The following is a 14,686-nucleotide window of genomic DNA, read 5'->3' on the forward strand; positions in this document are numbered from 1 at the left end:
TATAGCAAAAGGAGTCTGAAGCATCTTTTGGTGCCAGATTATAAAAAAGTAATTTAAAAGAGGGGTGGAAAGACAAACCCACAATATCACAAATATGTCAACTGGATAAAGGAACTAACTGAAAAAATTCCCAATGGCCAAAGCTGGAAAATTTTAAGAAAAATAAATAAATTAGTACTGGATTATAACCTAAAGTATAAAATAAACATCCACTAATCCATACTGATATCAATCATTAGACAAACAAGCAGAGTCACAGCTCCTGTGCAGGAAAATTCCAGACAACTTCATGCAGACACTCCATCCTTAGGGAAGTGGAGCATAATTTCCCAATCTTTAAGCATACTGAATTTCTTCCAAAGATTACAGCATAAAAGGAGAAAAAACAGAGTAAATTTACAATGGAAAAAACCTGATAAACATAACCTCAATCAGATGCTCAACAGTGGTAAGTCATACTGATGCACGTACCCCTGATGTGAAGCCGTGAGAACGGCATCTCAACTCTGTGGCCTTCCCCGCAAACATGGGTTGCCCCTGTTTCACCATGAGAAAAACATGAGATACATCCCAACTGAAGGGCATTCTACAAAATACCTGGACAGCACTCCTCAAAACTATCAAGATCATAAAAAAATAAGTAAAGCCTGATGAAACATGATAAATACAGCATGATTACCACACTCTCTGCCTGGCATATAAGAAAAAACCTATAATGAGCCATGCCATGATCTGTGTGCCTTATTATTAGTGAATCTCAGTTTTTATGTTGACATGTTAGACTCCTTTTATATTGTGTAAATCCAGGAAGTAATTATATAAGCTTGGATTAAAACAACTATGCAACTTGTTAAGTTGTACAAGACTTGTGGACTTTGCTAATTTAATAATGCCACTTGTAAAGTTAGGTTACCCCTAATTAAACAAATAAATTCTTGAAAGTTAAAAAAAAAGTAAAGCCTGAGAAACTATCACAGCCAAGAGAAGCCTAGGGAAATATAACAGATCAATGTAATGCATCCCTGGAACAGGAAGAGGGCAAAACTAGGGAAAAACTGAAGAAACACTGAGTAGAGATGGACTTCAAGATAAAAACAAGGCATATATATTGGGTAATCAATCCTGACAGGTACTTCATACTAACACAAAATATGAACAACAGGAATCTGGTGTGGGTTGTACAGGAACTTCCTGTACTGTCTCTACAATAAGACTGTAAATCTAAAGCTGTTCAAAAATTTTAAATTTATTTTTAAAAATTAAAAATTGAATTGGAGAACATCCGACTGGTGTCAGAAAGTTATTACTGGGACATATAATCTAATTCAGCCTGAACTCTCAATTAGATATTTCAAGATATCACTTCAGCTTCCTGCCTAGAATTTATTTTATGAATATTTCAAAGTGTCAGAGCTATGAAGTAATTGAATTACCCACTTGTACAAATAAGAAAGCCAGAAATAACCAATGTAGGTGAGGGTGTGGAGAAAAGGGAATCCTTGTACCCTACTGGAGAAGGACATGGCAACCCACTCCAGTATTCTTGCCTGGAGAATCCCATGGACAAGGAGCCTGGTGGGCTACAGTCCACGGGGTCACAAAGAGTCAGATATGACTGAGTGACTAACACTAGTACCCTATTGGTGAGAATATAAATTGGTACAACCACTACAGAAAACAGTACGGTGGTTTCTCAAAAAACTAAAAAGAGAACTACCATATGACCAATTTTACAGAAAAAAACAAAACCATTAATTCAAAAAGACACATGCATCCCAATGCTCACAGCAGCATTATTTACAATTGCCAAGATATGGAAGCAACCTGCTGCTGCTGCTAAGTTGCTTCAGTCGTATCCGACTCTGTGCGACCCCAGAGATGGCAGCCCACCAGGCTCCCCCATCCCTGGGATTCTCCAGGCAAGAACACTGGAGTGGGTTGCCATTTCCTTCTCTAATGCATGAAAGTGAAAAGTGAAAGTGAAGTCGCTCAGTCGTGTCCAACTCCTAGCGACCCCACGGACTGCAGCCTACCAGGTTCCTCCATCCATGGGATTTGCCAGGCAAGAGTACTGGAGTGGGCTGCCATTGCCTTCTCCAATGGAAGCAACCTAAGAGTCCTAATAGATGAATAGATAAAAAGTGCGATACATACATGTGTGGGTGCACACACACAGGAATACTACTCAGTAATTTTAAAAACATGAAATTTTATCGTCTTCAGCATATGGATGGACCTGGAGGGCATTATGCTAACTGAAATAAGTCAGAGAAAGACAAATACTGTATGATACCACTTCTATGTTGAATCTAAAAAATACAGCAGGCTACTGAATATAACAAAAAGAAGCAGATGCACAGATATAAACTAGTTACCAGTGGGGAGAGGGAAAGGCAGAGGGGAAATCCAGGAGAAACACAGTGGGGAGAGAGAGCTATAAACTATTGGGCATAGATAGGTGCACATCGTACAACACAGGGAATCTAGCCATTATTTTGTAACAACTATAAAAGGAAACAGTACTGGGTTATAATCCAGTTCTACAATTATAAAAATTGTGTAACTTTTTAAATTTAAAATTATTCCCAGTATAAAAATAGAGAAAATACCAAAGAGAGAGATAAGAATGTGAGGGTTCCAGGAGTAGTCTTGTTATACATTTGTTTGGAATTTCAGACAGAGAAGCAAGGGAGAATGGGGTCAGAAAGCACTGTAAGACAGAATGGCTGGAAATTATTCAGAATTGATAAAAAAGAAAAAAAGATCTCAACAGACTTGAAAAAATAAATATTTCCCCAAAAAAGAAACAGCAATTAAATAAATACATACACACACATACATACATACATACATACAAATAAGGAAGCTAGGTGATCAGACCAGGATCACAGAGACAGAATGAGGTAAGGCTGAACCCAGAAACCAGACTGAGCAGGGCTCTCTCTATCCCCTGGCTGCCTCTCTGGAGCTGCAGGTATTTCAGAGCCAAGTGTAACTGTACTCAACCTCTAACTCTTGTAACAACCCTTTAGTTCAAAGGACTTAACTGGGTCTCAGAGTACCACACACAGAAGGGCATCAGAACTGCAGAAAAAAAGGGAAGACAGAGCATCTGACCTTGGACAGCAATATAGAGATCAAGGAAAGACCTGGTGAAACCTTCATGGAAATAAAATTCTCATGAACATGCAAGCCACAGGAGGTGGACACGTGCACAGTAGCCTAAACAGAACAAATAAAAAGAAGTCTGTGCAAGGAAAGAACAAAATGTGTGCAATTCACTGTGATCAAACAACTTCCCAGAAGCTCAGGATTGGCAATGAGCAGGTGCACAGCCACTTCCAAACTGGTAAATCTACAAAAGGGAAATACTGTTTTCACCTGCTCTCAGCCCTTCCAAAATCAAGTACAAAGAGCCTTGCACAAGATCACGGCATCCGGTCCCATCACTTCATGGCAAACAGAAGGGGAAAACACAGAAGCAGTGTTGGGCTTCCAAAATCACTGAGGACGGTGACTACAGCCATGAAATTAAAAAATGCTTGCTCCTCGGAAGGAAAGCTATGACAAACCTAGACAATGTATTAAAAAGATAAACATCACTTTGCCGACAAAGGTCTGTATAGTCAAAGCTATGGCCATCCACGGATGTAAGAGTCAGACCACTGAAGAAGGCTGAGCACCAAAGAACTGATGCTTTCAAATCGTGGTGCTGGCGAAGACTCTAGAGAGCTCCCTGGACTGCACGGAGAGCAGACCAGACAGTCCTAAAGGAAAGCAACCCTGAATATTCATTGGAAGTTCTGTTATTGAAGCTGAAGCTCCAATACTTTGGCCACAGAATGTGAAGAGCTGACTCTAAAAAGACCCCGATGCTGGGAAAGATTAAAGGCAAAAGGAGAAAGGAGCAGCAGAGGATGAGATGGTTGGATAGTATCACTAACTCAATGGACATGAATTGGAGCAAACACTGGGAGATAGTGGAGGACAGAGGAGCCTAGAATGCTACAGTCCATGAGGTCACAAAGAATCAGACACAACTTAGCGAACTGAACAATAACAACACATCAAAGAATAAAGAGGGCTGGGGTCATGGGCAGCTGGTTGCCTCTGAATCCCAAATTTCCTGTGTCTGGGGTATATACTTTCTATGAAGGAAAAGGGAGAGAAAAATAAACAGACTACAACTTTATTCTCTACCCTCTAAATTGGTTTTTACTATCTTACTAAGGGGTTTAGCTGAACTTTTTAAATGTTTATTGTTTTGACCACAAAAGTACTCTGATATGCATAAGTATAGAGTTTTTGTATGCTACTAAAGTCATTAGCTTAAAACAGACTGTCCTAACTATATGCTGGCGATCTAATGTACAGCATGGTGACTACAGTTAATAATAATGCATTTTATACTTGCAATTTGCTAGATCTTAAGTGTTCTCACCATACACATAGAGGTAAAGACAGGGGATTATGGATGATTTTGAGTATCATTTCACCATGTATAGGTATGTCAAAATATCATGCTTTTATGTCTTAAAATACATGCAATGATTATTTGTCAATCCTAACTCAATAAAGTTAAAAAAAAAAAAAACCTCCATTCTCACTGCAAAAATTTGGAAAGTGACTTAAAAGCCTCAAGAAAACAAAATGTCCATAGTACCAATGCCGAGTGATAAATTACATGAATATTATACCAAACTCCTTAAAGTCTATGACTTTGACTTAGGTCACATCTGAGCACTTTTGGAACACATTTTTAAAGGCTTTCGATTACTGATTTAACTAGTACACCTGCACTTTACAGAGTTCTCAGTTATGTATTTTACAGTACATGGAGTTAGTCATTTCCTGCTAAGGAGAAGTGCCCTCTTGTACGATGGCTAACAGCCCCTGAGCGGCGCAACTTGATGCGGACAAACTTACAGGTCGTAGGAGAACTTCCTCTCCAGGTTGGTCTGGTTCTTCTGAAACTGGAGGACCTCCTGTTGCAGCCTGCCATAATTCTTCTGCAGGGCCTTTAATTGGTCTAAACCAAGAGGAGCACACGAAATGACTGGGGTCGCTGGCATGGCCATCCTGAGCACAGCAGACACACCAACACCCACCATGGGAACACAAGGGGCTGGGGCACCAAGAGAGCAAGGAGGGGAAAAAGGAAGCAATGAGGCCAGGGCCCCACCCCAGGAACCTCCCCACTCTGATCAGGGAAGCAGCCCAGAAGGTGTGTGATCCTATAGGAGCCAGGACCCTGATTCCTTCCCACACGTTTCTCCTAAATGTCCTTTTGACCTCCAACCCTTACAATGCATCAGGAGGTCCTACTGCCTGTTTCCCTCCTAGACATCATACACCCTGAACTGCTCACAATGCTGCTTTCAGCAGCTCCATATCCTTCAGTCTGGAAAATCGATTTTGACACCTGGTCAGCAGCCTCTCCTACGTAATCCCTCCACCCCCCATCCTCAGCCACAGGCTACCTGCCAGTATCCTTCTCCTGTTATTTGCTCACAGCCCAGTTATTCTCTGAGGCCCCCTGTGCACTCAGTCTCCCGACCCTCCTGTTTGGGAAACAACAGCTTTCTTTGAGGAAATCCATCAGCCCCATGGCTGCAGCCCTGGCTCATAAAAGCTCTGCAGAAAAAGCAGCAGCTCACTGACCAACAACCAAGCTGGGGGCAGAAGGAAAAAGTGCCACAAAGGTGACACCAGAATGGGCTGAGGGCAGCAACGAGGGCCTGGGACACAGCCCTGGACAGACACCTGAGCTTCCCCAAGGCCTGTCACCACAGCTCTAGACCTGCAAGGTTCTTGGGGCAGTGCGGAGAGGGGAGACGTGTGTGCTGGCGGGAGTGGTTTAAAATTTTTAAAAAGTGAAAGACACCCTGAACTGCTGATACACACTGCAACATGGATCCACCTCAAAAGCATTCATTTATACGACATGCTTGAAAAGACAAAACTAAACTACGGGGGAGTAGAGAATGTTTCACTGGGTGCCTGAGGCTGAAGTGAGGGCGGTGGGGAGGAATTCCTGGAGTGGGACATGAGCTGCGTCTTGACTTTATGTCAAAATACACTGAAAGGTACACTACAAAGGGTGAACTTTATTGTGTATAAATTATACTTCAATAAACCTAACCTAAAAAAAAAAATTTCGTAGCAAATCAAACCCAGGACGAGGGAATACTTACTCAGCAATAAAAAAGGAATGGACTATTTACTGCAGCCCCAACGGCATGGATGAATTTCAAGATAATTATGCTGAGTGAAAGAAGGTTCACAAAAAAAGGTGTATGCCATCTGATAGATACAAAATCATAAAAATTACAGACTAATCTAGAGGGACAGAAAGCAGATCAGACAGGGCCTCAGGAGGACTATCAAGGGACACAAAGAAGCTTCTTGGGGTGATAGACATGTTCACTGTGTTGATACTGTGGTGGTTTCCTGAAGAGCCACTCATGTCAAAACTGGTGGGACTGCACTTTAAACATGTGCAGGGGACTTCCCTGGTGGTCCAGTGGTTAAGAATCCACCTTCCAATGCAGGGGACGCAGGTTCGATCTCTAGTCGAGTAACTAAGATACCACATGCCACGAGGCAACTAAGTCCATGTGCCATAACTGAAGAAACCTTGCAGGCTATAACAAAGACCCAGCGCAGCCAGAATAATTAAATATGTGTAGTTTATTGTATGTAAATCACACCTGATTAAAGCTGTTTAAAATGCTAAGTGTAAGAAAGGCTGCAGGCTGTATGCCATACTTGAGGACAGACCATCAGGTCATCAACTCTGAGAAACCCTGGCAGTCAACTAACCCATTTAACTTAGTGTAACTCTGCATTTCCCCTATTAATATTCTTAGAAGCTGGTTTGGAATTAGAATTCTAGACCAGCACTGCTGTAAAGGACTATAATATAAGCCACACAGATCATTTAAAATTCCCTAGAACCACATTTTTAAAAACCAAATAAAACCAGGTGAAATTAATTTTAATAATATATTTCATTAAACCCAACAGATCCAAAATATGATCATGGCAACACAGAATTAATGTTAAAAAAAAAAAGAATAAAACATTTTATACTCTTTTTTTTAGTACTATGTCTTTAAAACCTGTGTGTATTTTACAGTTATAGCACATCTCAATTCAGATGTTAAAGAGGAATTGGGACTTCTTGATCTGAATTTAGATTTCATAATATATACAGTTAAAATAATACTGGTATAAGTAAGTTGTCCCAAAGATACTTAAGCTTCACAATACCTGAGACAAGTATCAGTTTTAATTTTAAATTGCAGAAAAGTAAAAATTAAAACTCCAGTTCTTCTGTCCCATGAGCCACATCACAAATGTTTACTGCCCAAAGGAGTTCCACATAGTGGGTCTCAGGGCTACTATTCTGAAGCCCAGTTCTAGATTGACCTTCCCATCTTAGAAGTGGAAACTGAGGCTGAAGGCAGAGTTTCCTAACTAGGGGCACAGGCGAGACCAGGGTCAGGTCAAGGATCACAGGACCCAGGGCTCCCTTCACCAGGTAGGAAGGCTGCAGTGGACCCTCTGGCCCCTCTGGCCCCACCACACAGAGGGGCTCATCCCATCTCCACCTTCTCCCCTGCTGCGGAAGGGCCCAAAGAAGAACAAACTGGCTGCCAAACTGAGTGAGAGCAGCAGAGATACGCAATTAAATTGGGCTGTATCACTTTTATATAAATTTCATGAAGAAAATCTGAATTCAGGATGACCCAATGAAAAGAGAGCATACGTATATCATATATACATAATATGTATATATATAAAACAGATGACACATGTATCATAAATATATTTCTTAATGTATCAAAAATAAGAATCTGAAATCTTCTCATAACAGCTTGCAATGTATTCAGTAACACTGTAAAAAGGTAAAGAGATACAGTTGGCAAAAAGAATAAAGAACAAAGATTACTCAATTGCTCCAACACTACCCATCATCAGGGCTTCCCTGGCGGCTCAGTCGGTGAAGAATGTGCCTGCGATGGAGGACAGCTGGGTTCGATCCCTAGGTCAGCAAAATCCCCTAGAGAAGGGAATGGCTACCCACTCCAGTATTCTTGCCTGTAGAATCCCATGGACACAGGAGCCTGGCGGGCTACAGTCCACGGCATTGCAAAGAGTCAGACATGATTAAGCAACTAACACTTTCACTTTCTACCCATCATCATATTTCAATAAGAGACCCCAGAATAGGATGGAGGAAAGGTGGGTTTTTCCTAACAAACCTGACATCTGGTGTAAAGTGGGGAGTGGAACTCACCTTGCAAGGTTCTGATGAGCCTCTCGCCTGTGGTGATGTTATTCACTAAAACGGCCTGCAAAGAAGATAAACACATAAAATGAAACACTGACAACCGACAACTTAGAAGAGCCCTGACGAGTCGTGACTGTGGGAGAAAGGCTGGGGGGTAGCCCCTGCCCCACCCCCCTGGTATGAACTTGGATGCCTGGGGAGGAGCAGTATCGGTGTCCCAGCACCAGCCTGCAGCCCAGGCAAGGGCGGGCGGCTCCTCTGGCTGTCTCCACTCCATGCCCGCAGAAACAGCAACCCCACAGTAACTGCGGTCTTCCTCTGGGGGAATCCAGGTCCAGTCCATCTCAACCAGAAGTTAAAACTGGCTGGGGGTGGGTGTTCGGCAACCGCTCCACCTGCCTGATAGTCAAAGCTGTGGTTTTCCCACTGGTCATGTATGGATGTGAGAGCTGGACCATAAAGGAGGCTAAGTGGTGAGGAACTGACACTTTTGAACTGTGGTGTTGGAGAAGACTCTTGACAGGCCCTGGACTGTAAGGACATGAAACCAGTCAATCCTAAGGGAAATCAACCCTGAATACTCATTGGAAGGACTGATGCCGGAAGCTTCAATACTCTGGCCACCTGATATGAAGAGCCGACTCACTGGAAAAGACTCTGATGCTGGGAAAGACTGAAGGCAAAAGGAGAAGAAGGCAGCAGAGGATGAGATAGCATCACCAACTCAAAGGACACGAACTGAGCCAACTCCAGGAGACAGTGAAGGACAGGCAGGCCCGGCGTGCCGCAATCCATGAGACTGCAAAGAATCGGACACGACTGAGCAACTGAGCCACCACCACCACCCGTGAAGCCTCCTGATCCTTTCTAACTTCCAACATTCCTCCTTCCATCCAGACTGCAAGCTCAGGGCACGGAAGGGGTCACCCCCAGCTAGCTACATAACGTTGGGAATGCCCACAACAGAGGACAAAGAAGCAACGGAGGCCTCAGGAAAACAATGAAAAACACAAAAAAGTAAGAAACGTGAGTGCGGGGCTCAGTGTAACCGGCAGCCTGTACATTGGCACAGAGTCACCACCAGGTGCCAGGTGGCCCCAGAGTGTGCCTCACCCGCAGCCCTGTGACCCTCACACAGCTGTGTGAGGAGGCAAAACACAATCCCACTGAGGGGGACAGGAAACTGAGGCACACGTGGCTTTAGAGACTCGATGTCACGTGGTCTTCTCAACAGCAAACAGGCAGAGCCCAAGTCCCAGCCTGGCAGGCCTGCCCCAGAGATGAAGCTCCTCCTCACTGCCTGCCTGCCAAACCGGGGTCTGACCCCAGCAGGACTGCAATCCAGCGACAAATGGGGATCCGAACCCCAGCAGGACAGTGACCTAGTGACTGCGCCCGGTGCTGTACCCTCAAGGAGAGGCGACATCAAGCACCAGTCTGCACCACACAGGTGAGTGACGTTCTGCACACAGAGCTAAGTACTGGGCCACAGCATGCAAGTTTCTTACTGTGTCATCATCACCAAAGTTTGTCGACTGGCTGGTCTGCCCCATTCCTGGGTAAAGGAGGACAACGACGCCCTCCCGGCCCCGTTCTGTGCTTCCATTTCCTGTTGGATCTCTCTGTCCAGCCCTCAGTCTTTCTTTGTCCTGGACTGGGCTTTCTAGGGGAAGGTGTTTATGAATACAGGGATACACACCTAGAAACAAAATCTGGCCAAACGATTCTGGTGTTTATTTCAGGAGGTCTGGCACAACAGGAAACAAGTCACAGTGATACCACCTGTACAACTAATCTCTCAGGGAGGGAATATCACAACCATAGCCCATGACCTTCCATGTGGGCCAGCTCATAGCTCCTGCTACTCTCAGAGGCTTGCACATGTTCTATTAAAATGGCAAAAGATGGCCCCAAGACCCAGCAGTCCCACTTCAGGATATATACTCGGAAGAACACAAAGCAGGATCTTGAAGAGATATCTGCATCCATGTTCACAGCAGCACCACTCACAAGTCACGAACTGAAGCAACGTAGGATCCCTCAGTGGATAAATGGATAAAAGAAATGCAACATATACAAACAATGGAACAGTACACAGCCTTTAAAAAGAAAGACTGTCGCATGCTACAACACGCACGAACCTTTGAGGACATGCTAAGCCCGTGACTAAGTACAGACACTGTGGAGAGCAGCATGGAAATTTCTTTAGAAACTAGAAACAGAAATACCATACAACCTAGCAATCCCATTCATGGAGAAAACTATACTTCAAAAAGATACATGCACTCCATTACACACTGCAGCACTACCTACCTTACCAGGACAGGGAAGCAACCTAAATGCCTATCAACAGAGGAATGGATAAAAAAGCTGTGATACATGCACACAATGCAATATCACTCAGCAAGAAAAGAGAACAAAGAAATGCCATCTGCAGCAAGCTGGATGGACCTAGAGACTGATATTGAGTGAAGTAAATCAGACAAAGAAAGACAAATATCATATGATATGGCTTATATGTAGAATCTAAAAAAAGAGGTGCTGTTTTTCAGTTGCTGAGTCATGTCTGACTCCTTGTGACCCAATGGACCGCAGCACACCAGGATCCCCTTCTCCCAGTCCTTCACTATCGCCCAGAGTTTGCTCAGATTCATGTCCATCACGTCAGTGACGCTATCCAACCATTTCATTCTCTGCCACCCCTTTTCCATTTGCCTTCAATCTTTCTGAGCATCAAGGTCTTTTCCAATGAGTCAGCTCTTCACATCAGGTGGCCAAAAGCATGGGGAGGGATAGACTGGGAGACTGGGACTGACATATACACACTACTATATATAAAACAGATAATAAGAGCCTGCTCTACAGCCTAGGGAACTCCACTCAATACTCTGTAATGGCTTATGTGGAAAAAATTCTTTAAAAAAAGAGTGGATATATGTGTATGTATAACTGATTCACATTACTGTACACCTAAAACTAACACAATATCGTAATTGTTAAAAAAAAATTTTTAAGAAAAAAACAAAAATGTGGCACATACATACAATGGAATAGTAAACTACACAGCCTTTAAAAAGAATGTTACATGTCACAATTTAGGTGAACCTTGAGGACATCATGCTAAGCTAATCAAAAAAGGGCAAGCACTGTATGATTCTATCTATATGCACAGTGTCTAAAGCAGACAAAATCATCAAAACATAAAGCAGAAAGGTGGCTGCCAAGGGCAAGGGGTGGGGAAGGTTGGACAGACTAGTGTTTAATGGGCATAGACTCTTAGCACTGCAAGATGAAGAAGTTCCAGATATTTCCTGCACAACAATGTGAATATATTTAACACAGCTGAACTGCACCCTTAAATCTCTACCTTGCATAGGTAACAAACCACCTTCCCTATGAATATCAGTGATGAAAGAGGACAGAGAAAGAAAAGGGGCACTTAAATGATTATATACTGATAATCTCAAAAGCCAACCTCCTGGGCAAATCACTTCTACAGCAATTACGGCAATCTGACTTGTCCCTGCTCCACCCATTACCCTTCAGTTCAGTTCGGTCGCTCAGTCGTGTCCGATTCTTTGTGACCCCATGAATTGCCGCATACTAGGCCTCCCTGTCCATCACCAACTCCCAGAGTTCACCCAAATTCATGTCCATCGAGTCGGTGATGCTATCCAGCCATCTCATCTTCTGTTGTCCCTTTCTTCTCCTGCCCTCAATCCCTCCCAGCATCAGGGTCTTTTCCAATGAGTCAACTCTTCACATGAGGTGGCCAAAGTACTGGAGTTTCAGCTTTAGCATCAGTCCTTCCAATGAACACCCAGGACTGATCTCCTTTAGGATGGACTGGTTGGATCTCCTTGCAGTCCAAGGGACTCTCAAGAATCTTCTCCAACACCACAGTTCAAAAGCATCAGTTCTTTGGCGCTCAGCTTTCTTCACACTCCAACTCTCACATCCATACATGACCACTGGAAAAACCATAGCCTTGACTAGACAGACCTTTGCTGGCAAAGTAATGTCTCTGCTTTTCAATATGCTGCCTAGGTTAGTCATAACTTTCCTTCCAAGGAGTAAGCATCTTTTAATTTCATGGCTGCAATCACCATCTGCAGTGATTTTGGAGCCCCTCAAAATAAAGTCTTACACTGTTTCCACTGTTTCCCATCTATTTCCCATGAAGTGATGGGGCCAGATGCCATGATCTTCATTTTCTGAATGTTGAGCTTTAAGCCAACTTTTTCACTCTCATCAAGAGGCTTTTTAGTTCCTCTTCACTTTCTGCCATAAGGGTGGTGTCATCTGCATATCTGAGGTTATTGATATTTCTCCCGGCAATCTTGATTACAGCTGTGCTTCTTCCAGCCCAGCATTTCTCATGATGTATTCTGCATATAAGTTAAATAAGCAGGGTGACAATATATAGCCTTGACGTACTCCTTTTCCTATTTGGAACCAGTCTGTTGTTCCATGTCCAGTTCTAACTGTTGCTTCCTGACCTGCATAGAGGTTTCTCAAGAGGCAGGTCAGGTGGTCTGGTACTCCCATCTCTTTCAGAATTTTCCACAGTTTATTGTGATCCACACAGTCAAAGGCTTTGGCACAGTCAATAAAGCAGAAATAGATGTTTTTCTGGAACTCGCTTGCTTTTTCCATGATCCAGCCAATGTTGGCAATTCGATCTCTGGTTCCTCTGCCTTTTCTAAAACCAGCTTGAACATCTGGAAGTTCATGGTTCACGTACTGCTGAAGTTCCATCCAAAAAAAAAGTCCTTATTAGAGTTTGCAACTGCCTGAGGGTTTAGGAATTGCTGCAACTTGATATATCTGAAGATATTTCTGTCTCCCGTGTGACTTTATTCTTCCAAAGAAAATATATTTTAGTTATCTCCCCCAACCTACTTCCTGATGCATGGAAAAACAGTCTCCATTTAAGTAAATGAGAAAAGGATCATAAGCTCCACTGAGAGCTTTATGTATGCAGTTTTATATTTACTGAAGATCTTGTTGAATAATTTTCAGGAAAACTATGAAAATGCTTTTAGTTTTATGAGGGGTTCAAAATAAAGGGAAAAAAATCACCATCATTAAACAAAATTATGTTTAAATTAATTACATATTGCACCCTAAACAGCCCAGATGATTTTCGCATTTTGGTAAAGAGTGACTTTAGGGGAGCTGGACTTCCCGGTCTGTGTGACCTGTTTCTTGGGAATTCTTAGCAGCAGACAAGGAGGCAGTAAGTGCCACCAAAATTCAATTAGACACTAGCTCAGAAGGCCTTGGAATGAATCGCCCATAAATGAACGTATCATAGCCATTCTATTCCAGAAACAAGTATAATTGATCAACCTATTTCTCCATTAGATTCCTAAGAAAATAACTTCAACATTCCATAGTAAATTTTCAAAGCAATAAATCTACAACAGCTTACCACGTCCTGAAAACGTGAAACACACAGACTCGGATGGTGACAAGTTAAAGAATCAAACAGAAGGAAAATAACAAGCATTGACAAGGATGTGGAGAAACTGGAAACCTCCCAGCCAGTTGACGAGAATGTAAAATGGTGAAGTCGCTGCAGAAAACAATTTGGCAGCTCCTCAAAAAGCTAAACAGGGGCTTCCCCAGGGGCTCAGCGGTAAAGAACCCACCTGCAATGCAGGAGACTTGGCAAGAGATGCGAGTATGATCTCTGGGTTGGAAAGATCCCCTGAAGAAGGGAATGGCTACCCGCTCCAGTATTCTTGCCTGGAGAATCCCATGGACAGAGGAGCCTGGTGGGCTTCAGTCCATGGGGTCACAAAGAGTCTGACATGACTGAGCACAACACACAGCGGCAATTAGAGATAAGCCTGCACAACAATGAAGATACTGCACAGACAAAAATAAATAAATAAAATTAGGGGAGAAAAAAGCTGAACAGTTATTATACAACCCAGAAATTCTACTCCGAGGTATATGACCCGTGGAGTCTGTCCATGGAATTCTCCAGGCAAGAATACTATAGTGGTTTGCCATTCCCTTCTCCAGCGGATCTTCCTGACTCGGGGATTGAACCTGGGTCTCCTGCATTGCAGGCAGATTCTTTATCACCATCTGAGCTACCAGGGAAGCCCAGGTATATACCCAAGAGAACTGAAAAGACATGTCTACCCAAAAATTGTCCACAAATGTTCACAGCAGAATTGTTCTTAACAGCCAAAAAAGTGGCAACAACCCAAATGTCCAAGTGATGAATTAATAAATAAAAGTGGTCTATCCATATAATAGAATATTATTCACTCATAAAAAGAAATGAAGGAACTTCCCTGGTGGGCCAGTGGCTAAGACGTGCACTCCCAATGCAGGGGGCCTGGGTTCACGGCCTGGTCAGGGCACTGGATCCCA

At 43.1% G+C, this 14,686-nt stretch overlaps 1 protein-coding gene across 2 annotated transcripts in view; it reads right to left on the reverse strand.

Moving 5' to 3' along the window:
* GOLM1 (golgi membrane protein 1) overlaps window positions 1-14,686 on the reverse strand; it is a 56,650-nt gene that overhangs the window by 18,027 nt on the left and 23,937 nt on the right. For both annotated transcript variants that reach the window (XM_068974127.1, XM_068974125.1), the window contains exons 4-5: window positions 8,303-8,357; window positions 4,927-5,029 (exon numbers count right to left, since the gene is read on the reverse strand). In XM_068974127.1, the coding sequence (XP_068830228.1) occupies window positions 4,927-5,029; window positions 8,303-8,357 (158 nt within the window). The remainder of the gene's footprint in view (window positions 1-4,926; window positions 5,030-8,302; window positions 8,358-14,686) is intronic.

This window comes from Capricornis sumatraensis, chromosome 6 (genome assembly GCF_032405125.1).
Source record: "Capricornis sumatraensis isolate serow.1 chromosome 6, serow.2, whole genome shotgun sequence".
In the NCBI taxonomy this organism is placed as follows: Eukaryota; Metazoa; Chordata; class Mammalia; order Artiodactyla; family Bovidae; genus Capricornis; species Capricornis sumatraensis.